The sequence below is a fragment of the Zingiber officinale genome, chromosome 5A (assembly GCF_018446385.1).
Source record: "Zingiber officinale cultivar Zhangliang chromosome 5A, Zo_v1.1, whole genome shotgun sequence".
In the NCBI taxonomy this organism is placed as follows: Eukaryota; Viridiplantae; Streptophyta; class Magnoliopsida; order Zingiberales; family Zingiberaceae; genus Zingiber; species Zingiber officinale.
The window spans coordinates 127,220,561-127,235,925 of record NC_055994.1 but is presented as its reverse complement, the minus strand read 5'-3'; the positions used below and the strand labels follow the sequence as shown (position 1 = coordinate 127,235,925).

At 42.8% G+C, this 15,365-nt stretch overlaps 3 protein-coding genes and 1 long non-coding RNA gene across 7 annotated transcripts; 2 read left to right on the top strand and 2 right to left on the bottom strand.

Moving 5' to 3' along the window:
- Positions 1-739: 739 nt before the first annotated feature.
- On the top strand, positions 740-3,389 carry LOC121981668 (bHLH transcription factor RHL1-like). Its single transcript, XM_042534302.1, has 7 exons — positions 740-1,410; positions 1,497-1,595; positions 1,684-1,854; positions 2,069-2,134; positions 2,257-2,322; positions 2,677-2,745; positions 2,925-3,389. Exons 1-7 carry the CDS (start codon positions 898-900, stop codon positions 3,249-3,251), a joined length of 1,311 nt encoding a protein of 436 aa, XP_042390236.1. The 5' UTR covers positions 740-897; the 3' UTR covers positions 3,252-3,389.
- Positions 3,390-4,181: 792 nt separating this feature from the next.
- LOC121981666 (omega-6 fatty acid desaturase, chloroplastic-like) lies at positions 4,182-8,196 on the bottom strand. Of its 3 annotated transcripts, none has more exons than XM_042534296.1 (10): positions 7,797-8,196; positions 7,649-7,700; positions 6,593-6,828; positions 6,379-6,522; positions 5,886-6,223; positions 5,622-5,744; positions 5,314-5,491; positions 5,109-5,227; positions 4,706-4,820; positions 4,182-4,566 (listed from the first exon to the last, which is right to left on the bottom strand). In XM_042534296.1, exons 1-10 carry the CDS (start codon positions 7,833-7,835, stop codon positions 4,405-4,407), a joined length of 1,506 nt encoding a protein of 501 aa, XP_042390230.1. In that variant the 5' UTR covers positions 7,836-8,196; the 3' UTR covers positions 4,182-4,404. The 3 variants fall into 3 exon arrangements, with proteins under 3 accessions (XP_042390230.1, XP_042390231.1, XP_042390232.1); XM_042534297.1 differs by having other exon boundaries at positions 6,593-6,816; positions 7,797-8,195; XM_042534298.1 differs by having other exon boundaries at positions 6,072-6,223; positions 7,797-8,192.
- A 1,044-nt stretch (positions 8,197-9,240) lies between these two features.
- Positions 9,241-10,892, bottom strand: LOC121983223 (probable WRKY transcription factor 40). 2 transcript variants are annotated; one of them, XR_006112429.1, is made up of 5 exons: positions 10,707-10,892; positions 10,272-10,640; positions 10,047-10,163; positions 9,551-9,953; positions 9,241-9,441 (listed from the first exon to the last, which is right to left on the bottom strand). XR_006112429.1 is itself a non-coding variant. In XM_042536177.1 (4 exons), the coding sequence occupies exons 1-4, from the start codon at positions 10,773-10,775 to the stop codon at positions 9,609-9,611; spliced, it is 900 nt and encodes a 299-aa protein (XP_042392111.1). In that variant the 5' UTR covers positions 10,776-10,892; the 3' UTR covers positions 9,241-9,608. The 2 variants fall into 2 exon arrangements, 1 of the variants encoding a protein (XP_042392111.1); XM_042536177.1 differs by having other exon boundaries at positions 9,241-9,953.
- On the top strand, positions 10,887-11,477 carry LOC121983224. The gene is made up of 2 exons (XR_006112430.1): positions 10,887-11,029; positions 11,157-11,477. It is a non-coding gene; the product is annotated as an uncharacterized LOC121983224 (long non-coding RNA).
- The last annotated feature ends 3,888 nt before the right edge of the window (positions 11,478-15,365 follow it).

The window sequence follows — 15,365 nt, the reverse complement described above, 5'->3', positions numbered from 1 at the left end:
TTTTTAATGCTGACTTTGTAATTCTGTGATCCTTCAATTGTTTAGTTTGTACGATGATGACATTTTTGATATTCAATCTTCCTAAGTGCAGTTTCTGTAACCCACGGCCATTGATTAATGGCTATGCTTCTTCTTCCATTGAGCAGCAATTAAGTGTTCAACAAACATATTACATGATCGAGTTTATGGTGACTTCTTCCTCTCTAGTTACTTTATAATTCTTAGCTTGGCCTTAAAGTAGATGACTTTTTATTTTTTAAGCATATTTAATAGTTATTCCCTTAGTTCTTTGAGTTAACTGCTGGGTGCTCTTGGATCTTGCAATTATATTTGAGTGCCAAAAACATTTGATGTGTACACTAAATCAGCACCGGTCGTCATACAATCATCTACATTTTCAACATGTTCTCTCAAGCATTACTTTAATAGCGTAATTGCTTTGGTGGACAAGAAATAGCATGTCACTGCGATAGCATGCTCCCCGTCCATTTTTCCGGGGATCGGATCGATCTGACCGTAAATACGAGTGACATATCCCTTGGATCATAAAAAATGATCCAAGAGATCCTGCCTCGGAGAGCATAGATCTCCTGGATCATCTTTTGTGGTCTAAGGGATGTACTACTTATATTTGTGGCCGGATCGTGATTACAAATAGTGGCACATCCTTGGACTAAAAAAAAAAAAAATATCTAAGAGTTGTGCTCCATTTTTCCGGGAAATAATCCATGGTTTATTAATCTCCTAATCGCTTGTTAATTTGCTTAATTTAAACTGCAGGTTTTATAAATACTCCCCACTGCAACACCATCATGGCCGTCTTCCACCTCCAGCTTTCTCCTCCTCCAGCGAAACCCTGATCCAAAACTTTAGGTTTTTGGTAGCTGAGGTGAAGATATGCAGCCCTGCAGCAAGGAGATGCAAGGAGTAGCGACGTCCCTTGGCGGAATGGTACCCTCTGGCCTCGCCGCCCACATCGGCCCCCATGAGCTCCAGAATGGCGGTGGCGGCGGCGGAGGAAGCGACGAGTTCTTCGATCAGATGATATCCGGCTTCGGAGCTACCTGGTCACAGGGGCTCGGGAGGTCTCTCGATAAGGCCGTTAGGTCGCCGGAGGAGCAGGCAGCGTATGAAGGCATCCGGTACGCGCCCTACGATGAGTCGTCTTCACTTCTTGCTTCACGTATCCGGCAGCAACAGGCTTCTGAAGCCGAAGAAAGCTCTCCGATGGAGAAGTCGATGCTGCAGCGGATGCTACTCCAGTCGTTAGGGCGAATGCCGGAGGCCGGCGGCGACACGGGGCTCTTTGTCCCGCTTCCGCTCTCCCTCGGCAACGGAGGGGCAGGGGATTCGAGTCTGGTCGACAGATCGCCAGAGGTCGATGCGCGCTTCAAAACCCCCAATCCTTTGGTACGCAATTGTTTTACTAATTTCCTCTTGACGAGAGAAAGCAAGTCTCCGTTTCTGCTAAAGGTGAGGTTTTTAATGATCTGAAGGACGCAGAAGTATTGTACAACGGTAGCTTCCTTGGATCATTTCAGCACCCAGCTCCAACGCCAAACCAACACCACCATTTCCAGCATCACAATGCTCAGGTCTCTTCTATTTCTTCTAATCGTACAAACATGTAAAGAAAAACAAAGAAATCAGTACATGCTTTGCTTGGGTCAATGAATGTCGCAGAGCTACGGAGGATTATCGTCAGCGGCGACCACCACCGGGGCGGGGCAGCCCTCTGCTGCAACGGCGCCGGTCTCTTCTGCGCACACAGGCGGAGGCTCGCAGGCACCTCCAAGACCAAGGATCAGGGCGAGGCGAGGGCAAGCTACCGATCCACATAGCATCGCAGAAAGAGTAGGCCCATCTGCAAAAGAAGCAGAAAGATTCTTTCTTCTTCTTGCTTTCTAATCTTTCTTCTCTGAATCTTAATTCGTTCAAGATCAAATGCTTCTGCGCTCTCTTCCATATTCCCTATTCCGAAATTTTGGATTTTTCTTGCCTGTTTACTTCTTCGTCACTCCTACCAAACTTTTGTCTTCAACCGCTCTTGTTTGTTTATGTGATTCAGCTACGGAGGGAGAGGATCGCAGAGAGAATGAAAGCTTTGCAGGAGTTGCTGCCCAGCGCAAACAAGGTCTTCTTCTTCCTCGCCCGCCCTTAATTTCTTTCCTCGAACTCCTCCACCAGGAGTACTATGCTGCGACAACATACAAAAGCATTGCACATTCTAATTGAATTTTGACGTTGGTGGTGCAGACGGACAAGGCATCGATGCTGGATGAAATCATTGACTACGTTAAATTCCTGCAGCTCCAGGTGAAGGTATGATTTCACTCTTTCCTCATCTCATCATCTTTAATAAATTAATTTCTTTATTTTCTTCACACATACGATGCACCAAATCCGGATAACATATATATCCACGTTTTCCCGATGCGGATAACATATCTCTAAGAACAGCTCCAAGTCTTTTAATGGCTTGAAGCTTCATTAATGGCTTCTCTTCACTAGTTCTAGCGTATTATTCCTGGGACCATTTTAACATGGATTTAGATAGTCTTTCTGCTTTATTATATTTGCTAGGGTTAATTACAATTGATTAGAGTGTAGTTAAGCTTTGATCAAAGAGTAGATGATCAGACTGTTTACTAATCATCTCCAAACGATGCAGTACAGATCTTGAGCATGAGCAGATTAGGCGGAGCAACCTCGGTGGCACCACTGGTCGGCGATGCGTCTCCAGAGGTACGTACGCACAGGGATCAACAATTGTTGCGTACTTTCTTTTTTTTTATGAAACAATTGCTGCGTACTTTGATATATATATATATAGAGAGAGAGGATCGAATTTAATCGATTAGATTGGTAATTGAGATGATGATTCATTCAAAAATCTGCACAAGAAAAATATTTTTACATGACAGAGAGGAGCAGAACGGCCAGGATCCGTCATTGCTGCGGCTGCCGTGGGCAACGACGGCCTGACGACAGCGGAGCGGCAGGTGGCAAAGCTGATGGCGGAGGACATGGGATCGGCCATGCAGTACCTGCAGGGGAAGGGCCTCTGCCTGATGCCCATCTCCCTCGCCTCCGTACTCTCCTGTCACCCCTCCTCCGCCGCCGCCCAGTTCAACCGCCGCCCCCCTCTGCCGCTTCCTCCGCACGTCGTCGACGCCCCCTCCTCTCCCAGCATGTCCGCGCTCACCGTGCAGTCGACCACCGCCACCGGCGCTGACACCTCGAGACAGTGATGTACGTCGTCGTTGCTCCTCCTCGATTTTTGCGCCTGGAATCGGAACTCCGTTAATTTTTTGGCTTCCTTTTGCTGTTCATCCGCTTTCCTTCCTCGTGTTTTTTTAATGTATGATCTTTCCGGGCGATTCACTTTATCTTCTTTGTTGGATTTTTCTATAGCATGCTTTCACGTTCCACGCTTTGTCGTATTACACGACCTTAGTTGGAAGGCTAGCTACTCGATTCCATTGCGAGTGCGAGTGCGAGTGCGAGTGCGAGCTGGTGGGGTTGGAGTAGGGTATAGAGGGGCTGGGAATGATGGAGCATCTAATAAACTATCGGAAGCGCCAGCAGAAAAAAAAATGGACAAAGTGGCTTGTTAGTGGGGTACTGAGAAGTGAAAGTCTAATTAATTAATTAATGGGCTATAACAGTACTGACTGAGTTACCTTAATATATTAGTAGAGAATGTAGAGCAGCACAATCCACGGATCCATAGTTTTTTTCAATAGGAAGTTTGCTATTGTGTTTCTAGTATTAAATGTGGTTATAAAAAATTATGGCATCCTTAATAATTAGTATTATAATTTATTTGTTATCTAATGCTGGTGACACGACTATCTATGATTGGAGTAGATGGCGACTTCTCAAATGATTAGGACTAGTGAGTCTTTAGTGGATAATTAGGTGACTGAAGTAAATGGTAAGCGAGGTTTTGGATCGGGTGTTAATATATAACTACAGGTGATATGCTTTCGCTTTACTTGTTTGTATTTTATCCTCAAGTCTGTCCCTGTTGCTTAGTATGCTTGATTTTGAAACACTTTCAGTGGGGCGCAGACCTTTTTAAATGTGTGTGATCACAAAAAGTATCATTATTGTCCCCCGTTTTTATAAAGATAAAGAATGGAAAGGAAATGCACCTCTAACACTAACAATGAACGCAATGAAAGCCGAAACCACAACAACCAATCTTGTATGTATGCAAATTCTGGATAAGAAGGTCACATTGTTGTCCTTGTGATAAGTCAAAATTTCAGCATCTCTTCAGAGGAAAAGTGACAAATCTGAGCACCATAAACTTGTCTTGGACTCTAATCGTCTCATTTGGTTGATAAAAAAAAATGAAGGGGGGAAAAAAATAGAAATGAAAGTTGAGTTGCAACTCTATCATGCATAATCAGGCATGGTTTCCTTCAGAAATTGGATGGGGTAGGATTCATCAGGAGCAATTTCATCAAACGGCACGTAGTACCGCTCGTGATCATACACATGACACACGGTCAGTATCGTCTTCATCAGACGCCAGTTCCAGTTGCCCTCGTTGAGATACTGTCAAATTCATGCCCACAGGATAATAATGTTAATGAAAATGATAAGCAGTTTAAGGCATCCAATTCTGATGATGCTACAGTTTAGCCTCGTCTATCAATGAGTAACTCTTTCAGTGGGATGAAAAATTATCGCGCACCTCTCCCCAGTTATCTTGGAGCACCTTATGAGCTTCCCGGAGATTGTAACTCGGAATCCTCGAAGAAATATGGTGGGGGATATGAACATTGATATCGTGGCATAAGATCTCAATCCTGCAAAAGAAAAAAGGTAACTCCCTTAATCCTTCCACAAAAAAAAGAAAGTAATTTTGATCAATTGATATTCATTATGTCAACAGAACGGGAGAGATGCAATTTGTTATTGTTTGAGTACCTTTACAATAAAACAAATATTGATTCTTTGTACACACATTGTCCAAGTGTAAAACATTTAAACTTATAAATCTATTCTTCCTTTGGGTAGTACCAAAAAGTAAAGATGAAACGCATTCTGAATTGAAACAAAAACCTAAGCAAAAGGTAGGCGAAGAATTAACCTACCAACGCGGATAATTGCAATGAACTGTTCCATTGAGTTGTGCCTGAGCGGCATTCCATTCGTCTGATGTTTTGAAAGGTATGTGAGGTGCGGTATGGTGGACCATTGTGAAGGTACTCATCTAGAAAATTTCCAAAAAGTTAAAGAGGGATAACTAAGGTTGTTCACAAGAACTACTAGAATGAAACTAAAGTAACAAAAAATTACCCAAAAGTGATATCCCAACCATGGCATGAGCCAAAACTTGATCCATCCTGTGATTCCCGTCTTGTAAATAATCAGTGGCCACCCAATTGCCATAAATGCAAAAACACACGCCAAGCTAGTCTTCACCCTTCCAATTTCTGCAGGCCGGAACTTTTTCAAATTGAAATGCCAAATCAACCTATTAGGAAATTTGATAATTTAGGAAAGATTAACATCAAAATACTATGATATTTACTTGCTATTAAATATTATAGAAGCTAAGAAAATCTGGGTCAACGTCTACAATCAAAGTAGCAGCTGATACGTACCAATGAGTAATTGACATCCAAGTCTTCAAAGGTCCATAACCATATATTATCGCCTTTCTCATGAGAGGGGAGGACTCGAACTCATCTCTCATTACAGGGTGCCAAGCAGTATCTTCTGATAACCTGATATTTGGGCAAATAATTCGGAAAATCTAGGAAAAGAACAAAATTTTCCATTTGTTCACACATTAAACCATACACGTAGTAGTCACTTGACAAAAGAAGTCAACCACAGAATCTGATAGAGAAAGGAAAGAAAATCACCTTCTCTTTGAGTTTCTTAGTTGAGCACATGTATATTTACCATACTCAATTATATTGTTACTGAATCGATTGTGTATGGATAATGAGCTAGAATATAATTCTTGAAGATGCTCCGTCTCCAAGGAATCTAAGATTAAAAAAGCAAATATAAGAAAACTAAAATGAAAAGTGTAATAGGGAACTAACATGTTTGTCTTAGCATGATGTCTATCATGCTTAAACCGCCATGGCTCGTAAGGGTATATTAGAGGCAAAAAGGCTAGAGTTCCAACAATATCTTCAACTAATTTGTTCCTTGAGAATGCTTTGTGGGCACAATCATGACCTATCACAAAGAACTTTAAAATACAAGTGTTAGCAAGGCAAAGACAAAAATACCACATACCCAAAAAAAAAAAATACAAAGTGAGCATTATTGCATAGGGAGGAATCAAGTGCAGCATCATATATAGTGAATTAAAGACAAGCATGCCAAGCAGGTGAAGAAACCAACCCCTGTAATTGCTGTGCCAGTCCATGCCCATGCCAGAGGAAGCAAATACCATGGAGCCTTTGCAATCATAAAAATTCCCAATGCGTATGAAGTCACAGATATTAAAACTGACCTCCAGGCTTTCATGTCATCAATTTCAAATAGCTTCATTTAAATGTCCAAAAATTAGACAGACTTTAAAAGAAGACTACAAAAAAACTGAGGGAATTAGTACCTTCTTAGGCAATGTATCCATGATGTCCTTCATGGTAATATTATCTGGAAGTGGTTTCCCAATTTGCATAAATCCATACTTTTCAGCCAACAGTTTTCTTTCTTCTGCATTATCTAGAAACGTGGGTGAAGCTGTCACAGCTGCTGCCCGAACCCTGTAGGACACCTTTTGGGAGAAAGAATGATGACACAAGAAGCTCCTTCTCACCGCTAAGCTGTCTAAACCTGAATGACGTACTGAAAAATCAAGAAAGTTTACAGGGCTATTTGCCATAACTGCTAAGTCGATGGAGAATACAACAACAGCAAGTTGTACTATTCACAACTAAAAGTCCTTGTTTGAGTATTTGGCAAAATCAGGATATATTTGATAATGATTCAATGAGATAAATAAACAAAGGTCTGCACCCCTCACTATTTTTAAAAGCATAACATACTAAATTGTCACTTTGCTAACAACTCAAACTTTTGGGACAATTGATGATCAAGCAAACAATTTGACATGATATCAGAGAATAATAAGTCATGTTTGTCTGAATACTGTCAGTGTTTTTATTTTGGAAAAAAATTATAAGATACCAAATAACAGGAAACAAAGCAGTTTCTGGTAAAGTGGAAATTGATAGGGGAAACTAGTACAATTTGATATCCGAAGCATGACTACGTGAGGGTACTGTATAAATAGGAGAACTTGACTTATATAAGATTTTTCCTCCTTTTTTATTTCACATTGGCTCAGAATGCATCTCGTGATTGTGACTAGGATATTTTTAGCAATTCAGGTTGTGACAAAGATCAATTCCACATCAAGTGCATGTATCATCCTGAAATATTTTAACTGCTTCCTAACCAATCATAGAATGCAACATGGGGTATCCCCGCGAGAGTTCGAATCTCTAAGGCGACGGAATTCTTTTATTTCAATTGTTTTTTTAATAAAAAATTGTCTCAAACCCTAGATTTTCCCAAAAACGCTAATCCCCCAAATAAAACAAAGAAAATCGAATACGGACAACAGATTCGACACATGAATCATAGCAAAGCTTGATAAGACTACCTATACATGACCCCGACCTCGCTCCGCAAGCTGCTCCGCGAGATTTCACCGCCTAGATAACATTCAGAAGGAAGCCGAAGGCCGTATAGATCAATCCGAGTACAAAGAACCATGGGCGGCGCAGGGAATGAAATCGATAGCGATTTACCTCGAGGCGAAAGGTAGGGGCGGAGACTACGCAGGCCATCCGCCGGGAAGCAGAGCGGGAAGGAAACTCGCCCGAAGCGGAGGCGAGAGGCGGTGACCAAGGGATCGAAGCGGGCAACGATAGAGTGCCGGAGCTGTGTTACTTGTGGCTGGGGCGGTGGATGGAGTCCTCAAACGAACACGTTTGTGGCTATTGCGGCCCAATCTTTGGGCGGTTGGGCAGCTGGAGTCAACGACGCAATTAACAACTTTTGACTCGGGTCGATAGTTCTCACTCCAGCCCGGCCCGGACCGGTCCGGCCAACGAAAGATTTAGATAGCCGTACTGTAGAAGACGGACGGCGGCGGGAGGGTTTCTTGGACCTGACCGACTACGAAGCAGACGGTGAGCCGCCGACTTCCATTCTTCTCCATAGGAGTTTTGTGTTCACAGTTCGAAATGTGTTGCATATGTTAGTGTTGCCGTGTAGAAATCTGTAAGAAAATCTCCCCTATCACTCAAAGATCGGATCTTGTTTGGTGAAAAGCACACATGTGATTCACGTTTTTGTGTTTTTGCCCCCTTTTCTTATGCTCCACATGTTTTTGCATCTTAATTTGAATGGAACTTCGTAAGCTCCGCATTATCACTGCTGCAATAAGAATTTAGTTAAAATGCTTTTTTTTTTTTTTTTATATTCAAGGAGTCTACTAAATCCATCCATTTCTTGATTGAATTTGTTTTATGCAAAATCTGCAATTAAAAGAAAACTTGTTACCCTGGGTTAACATCTTCCAAAACATGTTAGGAAAAATGGAGTTGGAGTTAGACGATTAAAATTGGGAACGCGTATGAATGTGTAAAGTTTGTAGACAACCCCATCTATCAAGTGAAATCTCAGGAAGGTTAGAAAAATTACAAGTTTGGTGTTGGAAAATCATTATAGGTGATTGCGAAGATTGGATTTGGAATATGAAGGCTAAGCCGACTATGGGTATCTATAACAAACATTGTGTATCATATTGAACACCTAAGCCAGTTTCACATAATAAAACCAATTAAATCCTGAAAACAAGAAAGTGCCTTAGCACTATAAGTGATAGATAAAAAATGGAGAGGAACATCAGACGACTGAACTTGGGCACCTCATATAGTATTTGTTCATCGACTTTATAAAGATAAAGTCAAAGGAGCCTTCTGATGCTCTCTATCATTAGGAAAAGGTGTAAAACAGATGATTTCTTTCTTATTGTCATTAATCCTTTTATCTCTGCTCATTAGATCAAGATTTGCATTTATGTCTCTTATCAAATTTTCTTTAAGAGAATATAATATATACTTTTGAAAGAATCCAACAGAATAAAGCTTGCTTTCTCGTGGTGCAGAATGAAAAATAAGAACAAATGATTTGATGAGTAGAGTTAAAAAGAGTTAGAAGGATCAATAATAATACTTGGGATGGTGAAGAATAGGAGAATCCTCTGGTTTTATAGTTTTTTTCATATTACAGGATATTTGAAAATGCTCTTAGTCTTATCTTTGTAAAACTGTATGAATTGCACTATCAAGTGATTACATCTCGACAAGTAATTTGCAGGTGCTAGAACAACATATGGCCGTCCGGGACCAGCAATGGAAGATTCAAATAGCTCAGCAGTTGCTTCCACTGTTGAAGAAAATAGACAAAACAAGGAGAGTTTATAAAAGCAGTTTGGCATTGAACGATTGATGTTTTGGCATATTGAGGATTATTAGCATATAAGTATATGATACACCTGTATCTAGACAACAAGTAGCCAGAGAAGTTGTGTTCATCCAGATTCCTATTACTATTTAAGTTGGTGGCTGTTGAAACATTTTCTCAGATATTGCAAGGGCAATTGCAGCAGTGAAGTCTGGATCTTTTGCCAATGACGCGGCAGTCTGCTCAGCTAGCAACCTCTGCAGGTTTGGCAATTCAAGCATTTCTCTCAAAACCAAATCAATCTTATCAGCTTCCATGTCTTGTTGACTGGCGTTAAGATCAATCGTTTGGGTAGCAGAAGATTTGGATCCAGTGGGAGATGGTTGGGTACTTGGACTACTGCAGAGTTCATCATCCCTTGAAGGGGGTTGGTGATTGTGTTCACCTTCATATGTCGCCACCAAGATTGATCTGTCTTCTGCACTTGGTTGCACCTAATCATGAATTGACATCATCACAAAACATTAAGAAGGTAATTGTTCAGATATATGAACTTTTTTAATGTTTCATCTGTGAATTAAATATACCCTCTTCTTAACAGGACATGAAGGGGCAAAGGAGCATCTGAAGTAAGCTCTGGGGAATGGATTGTCTCTAGTCACCTTCTGTCCATATTTCCTCCAATGGTATCCATCCTTTACCACCTAATGAATTAAAGGTATGTAGCAAAGCATAAACCGATGAGCTATGTTTGAATTATGCTACCAAGTATCTGAACATGAAATTTATCATTGTTGGGATGTCGAACTCACCATGCTTGAATCAGTAGGGTTGCTCCGAACACAGATCCTGGAGCTCTTGGCCATGGTGTCCACTCTCAATCTTTTGCATGGATTTTCATCTGATGGATTGCTCTTGAACTGTCCACTAAGCTCATTGAATGTCTCACTGCTAGGATCTTTGCAGAAGACGATCCTCTTCCCTTTCCACAAGACGGCTTGTTCATTTTCTCTAGGATTGGTATTGCTCGAGAAATCAAAGGATCCTCTATGATTCAAAAGCAAGTCAGTCACCATCTCAGCCAACCTCCTGTTCTCTTCACTGATCTCATGCAGCTTTACTTCCATGGCATCTCTTCTGGGGAAGCTTTCTCGCACAAAAGAATCAACTTGCGGTTCTCTCTGCAAACATATTTCAATCAGTACAATACAAGCAAGCTGTTATAAAGCATAACCAGTCGAACTCACCGGAGCTTCATTGCTCTCAAGGGAGAGTCGGAGCCCGAGCGGCATCTGGCTGGCTGTATCGAAATCCATAGATTCTTGAGCGGCAATTAGCAAAACTGAATGAAGTCGAGCAAATTAAGAAGGGAAGGAGGAAAGTGTTCTTGTTGAATGGATGAGGAAACCAAAAAGACTAGAAAAAAATCAGATTGGAACATTTGCAGAAGTAAACAGGGCAGGGAACTATATGAACTAATATGCCGGATAGCTACACGCAATGTGCTCAACGTCATCAATCTTGCGTCATGGTCATGTCACCAATCGATGGATCAAGTCAATGGAGTGAGGTAAGCTAAAATGTATTGGTTGGTTGGACATGAAGCAAGGTCCTGACTGAGTATCCGAAATATTCTTATTCAAAGACTTGATTGACTTCAGTATTTTTATTTATTTTTTATTCTTTTTTGCTGTCAGGTTTACGGATGAGCTTAAAAGAATCTTTTCCAGGACAATTTGAACTCAAAATAGATTGGAAGAGAGGCATTGAAAGTTCAATCAAGTCACAATTGCATTCGTTGAGGATGTCCGCATCCAGCCACATCTGTTGACAGGCAACGACATGGCAATATTTTGAAGTCAAAGAACGTGATTCTCGAGTTGTGCATGATGCAAGCAAAACTTACGTCGACGGTATAGGTCACCGTGACGTATTATGTAGACGTAGGCCCCCAAATTACTTGGGGCAAAAATTTTAAGGGCACCTTAAATTATGAAAATTATCATAAAGATATTTTTATATAAAAAATATTTTAAAAGTGTCCAATCAAAAACTTTATTGAATATCTCTTATTCGATGGTATTATAGCAGCTATTATAACGTGTAAAAGTATCTAGTAGCGGTTACAAATGATTTTATAATTTATGATTTATATTTTAAGATTTAGAATTTAATATTTAATTATAATTATTTTAATTAATTCAATTATTGATAATTGTTACATAATTATAGTAGTTATTGGTAGTAGTTTAAAATTTGGAACTCTAAATATTATTATATTAAAATATTTTTTATTAATTTAATTAAAATTATTTAAACTTCATCAAAATTATTTTAAATTAATTAAAATTATTTTAAAATAGTTATATCAATTGCTTAATAGTTTTTAGATGTTATACCAGGAACATAGTAACTTTTATATATTATAATAATGATAATTTTTTTTAAGTAGGTATATGTAGTTGTCATAATGGATAAGAGGTGTTTTAGGTAAGAACTTTTGATGGTTTTTTTTAAAAGGATTGTCTATTTGATGATTTACCTAATTTGGGCTCTAAGGAATGCATTGGAAGGACAAGTCACTGAAAGGTCATTGTAATTGTATATTGACTGATTTGTAATTAGTTTGCTCTGGTGGTAAAATTTGATCGCTTGATCGCGACGTTTTCGTCAATCTATCCTTAGCTAATATGAAAAAAAAATAAATTATGGATGACTATTAATGATCTTGTTCGAAAGTCGGAGAGATGGATGCTGGGGATGTGACGTTCTTGCTGATTTCCGATGGACTTCGCTCCCACCTGCGACACAAACAACATCAGTGCTGAGCCAAGGAAGGGGTCTCCGACGATGACCCTCTGACGCTCAAGTCAATCTCCGACAAGGCAAGAAGCAAAGAGAACTGTAGCGCAATAGTAGAAATCACGAGAAAAACATACCTCTGTCGAAGTCTGGATCCCCTTTTATATAGGGCTCCTGTAGCGTGTGTGCACGCTTCTCAAAGTGGTCACGCTGTCCTAAGCTTTTCCTGAAGAAACATTTCAGTAAAGTGTCTCTGACACAGTAACTTAACGGGTTAAGCATATCTCTAAAGTGACAGTGGAAACTTCTACCGTACAATCCTCTGTTTGACCATGCCGCCCGTCGGTGACACTAACTCCTAAAAGGATGTCGAAGGATATCCTGCTGTGCATGTTGCCTGGCCGAACGGAATGGCTGCTTGGCCAGGATTCTAATATCCTTGCGTCTGCCGCCACACCGAGCGAGATGACCGCTCGGCTGAAAGTCCCATGTCCGAGTGTCGTCCGTTGTTGGGTCGAGCGGGATGACCACTCGGCCGGAAGCCCACTGTCGCGCCGAGCGAGAGAGCCGCTCGGTTGAAAGTCCTCAGTCCGTGTCGTCCACCATCGCACCAAGCAGAAGAGCCGCTCAGCTCAGTTTTTACGCGTCCCTTGAGCGTCGGTTTGATTACTCCGTGTCAGAGACAGTGGGTCGGTGCTTAACCACCGGTCAGAATACGCCCCACTCGATCGGACATCCCTTTCTTGACCGTCTTGACTCTGACCTTCACCGTGGCAGCGGAGCGGGACCCCTCATCATCACCGCATCACAAACCCCCCTTCAAGTCTAGTCGATGGAGGTTGTAGTCCGACTGACTGGATCATTGTATGCGTAGTTTCCCTCCCGATCGACCTTCATCACTGTATGGGCTCCGATCAGGCTAGACCCGATTCTCGCTGATCGGCCTTTTGAAGATTGTCGCTCGGTCATAAGCACACTCCCTCCCTCCGATCGGGCAGACAAAGGCTTGCACTTGTAGAACTTTTTCCTCGGGTTGTCTCGGGCGAGCACGAACTAGGTTGACGTCACCATGATTTCTTGGGAGCGTGTAAATCCCCTCTCATTAAGGCAGAATAGGTTCCCATGTCTGCCTTAATTGTCGACCCATGGTAGCACACCATGTGTCACGCTCACAGTCGCCGCATGCTTGATGTAACAGGCATTGATTGCGACATTTGGCAGTTTGAATTCAACAACGAGATCTTGACCTAGGTTTTCGCGACCTAGATAGGACGACTCCGGTCGGTTGAGCTCGGCGTATATGAGCTCGCTATGTCACCGCCTTCTTCATGCTCTCGTTGTTGTGTTTCCAACGACCCCTATGCTCCTGCGCGCTGTGCTCTTCGGTGATTCCTTGCATTCTATCCTCAGGCAATCCTCCATCTCCCTTTTTCCCAGTAAGCTCTCTTCCCGTCATCTCTTCTTTCGAGCCTTCTGCTTTCCGCTGTTCTAGCGATCTTCTGGTGACCTATTTGTATCTTTTTCGATCGCCTTTCCTCCATTTTGCGTCTGTTTTAGCATTGACTAGCTCCTCACAACCGTCGACCCCTGTCCTTGGACCCTGGTATACCACCATAGAATCTAGGTTTGACGAGGGTGACGCAGAAGGCCTTAGAAATGCCTTCAAAATTCCACCTAACCATGAGATTGTTCTGCCTTCCTCGTCCGATTGGCCAAATGCCCCGCCGACCGGATGCATCTGTCTATTCAGGGATCATTTCTCCGTCGGTCTGCTGTTCCCTATACATCCTTTCATTATCGCAGTTTGTAAATACTTCCGCATCTCCCTCCCTCAACTCGTGTCGAACTCCTTCCATCTTCTGTGCGGCATCGGTGTCTTGTTTCGACTACACGACATCCCTCTTGTCCCTCGAATCTTTCATTACTTTTACTACCCAAAGCTGTCTGAGCCGGGGACCTTCCTTTTCCGGTCTAGGGTTGGCTTAGTGTTCTTTGACAAGATGTCAAATTCCAATAACATTGGAGGGAGTATTTCTTTTTCACTCATCTTCTCGAGCGGCCAGAATTCTCAACCCGCTGGCAACTCAAAGTGGCACCTCAACCCCCCACTGAAAAGCTACAAGAGCCGATCGGACTACTTGGATGTTGCGGCGATGCTGGTCAGTCAGAAGTACGACATCCACAAGCTGCTGCTTAAGGGTGTCCTCTACATTTTTGGCCTCAGTTTGATCCGCACCCGGCTCCCAACCAGCCTAGGTATGCAACTACTTTACCCTTTTCCTTTGATGCTAACTGATTTTTCTTCTTCTCCTGCAGTCGAAGTTATGATGTGAGCACGGATGGTCAGCAAGGCGAAGCTCTCGGATAGCGCGATCGAGGCGACAACTACCGAAGAACTGGCGAGCTGAGGTCTGCAATCGGTCGGCTCCCACGAAGATCCGATCGGGCTGAGCGAGGAGGCGCCCGTGGAGGTGGGTGAAGGCGCAACCAGCCATGCGCCGAGAAGAGCGATCACCCCGAGCTCACAGCCTCAGACGGATCGCCGCCCCATCATTCCTATCGAAGAACCCTTCGGCCTCCTCCGACGTGCCACTGACCAAGCGTAAGAGGCGCCGAGAGGAGCCGTATTCGCTTTCCGCTACCTCAGGCGCGCAATTGGTCGAGAGGGTCGAAACTTCGACTCCGACTCCACTCCCAACAACTGTGGAGGCATCATCGTCTGATCGAACGCCCTCCCTAGCCGAGCTACCACGAGGGGTTGCGGCCGCATCGCCCGTGGCCTTCATGCCGCCACCATCGAAACCTCTAGCGGTCAAACGGTCCGTCATCTCACTAGCTTCCGGTCAGGAGGCCTCATCCCACTCAGGCCTGAGCGACCGATGATCTGTTACGGCGATCCTCCATCTGCCAACGAAGGACTACAGCAAGCCGAGCACCTAGTCCCGGACCCCCGAGCATTAGATCCTCATCTGGGGGTCGCTCGTCGAAGTCTAGGAGGATGCACGAGCTCGTGCGACGATGCTACCCCAGGCGCCCTGGCTAATAGTCATACCCAAATGACCACCGGAGTAAGTTCTTTAATGTAAACTCATGTCTTACCTCCG

Coding starts and splice junctions, on each gene's coding strand:
- LOC121983223 (XM_042536177.1), bottom strand. CDS start 10,775: ATGGATTTCGATACAGCCAGCCAGATGCCGCTCGGGCTCCGACTCTCC. Junction 10,641..10,706: donor TTGAGAGCAATGAAGCTCCG/GTGAGTTCGACT, acceptor ATATGTTTGCAG/AGAGAACCGCAAGTTGATTC. Junction 9,954..10,046: donor CATGTCCTGTTAAGAAGAGG/GTATATTTAATT, acceptor ATTCATGATTAG/GTGCAACCAAGTGCAGAAGA.
- LOC121981666 (XM_042534296.1), bottom strand. CDS start 7,835: ATGGCCTGCGTAGTCTCCGCCCCTACCTTTCGCCTCGAG. Junction 6,829..7,648: donor GAGGTCGGGGTCATGTATAG/GTAGTCTTATCA, acceptor TTGATTTTTCAG/TACGTCATTCAGGTTTAGAC. Junction 4,821..5,108: donor CATTGCAATTATCCGCGTTG/GTAGGTTAATTC, acceptor TTTCTTTTGCAG/GATTGAGATCTTATGCCACG.
- LOC121981668 (XM_042534302.1), top strand. CDS start 898: ATGCAGCCCTGCAGCAAGGAGATGCAAGGAGTAGCGACGTCCCTTGGC. Junction 1,411..1,496: donor TCAAAACCCCCAATCCTTTG/GTACGCAATTGT, acceptor AATGATCTGAAG/GACGCAGAAGTATTGTACAA. Junction 2,135..2,256: donor TGCTGCCCAGCGCAAACAAG/GTCTTCTTCTTC, acceptor TTGGTGGTGCAG/ACGGACAAGGCATCGATGCT.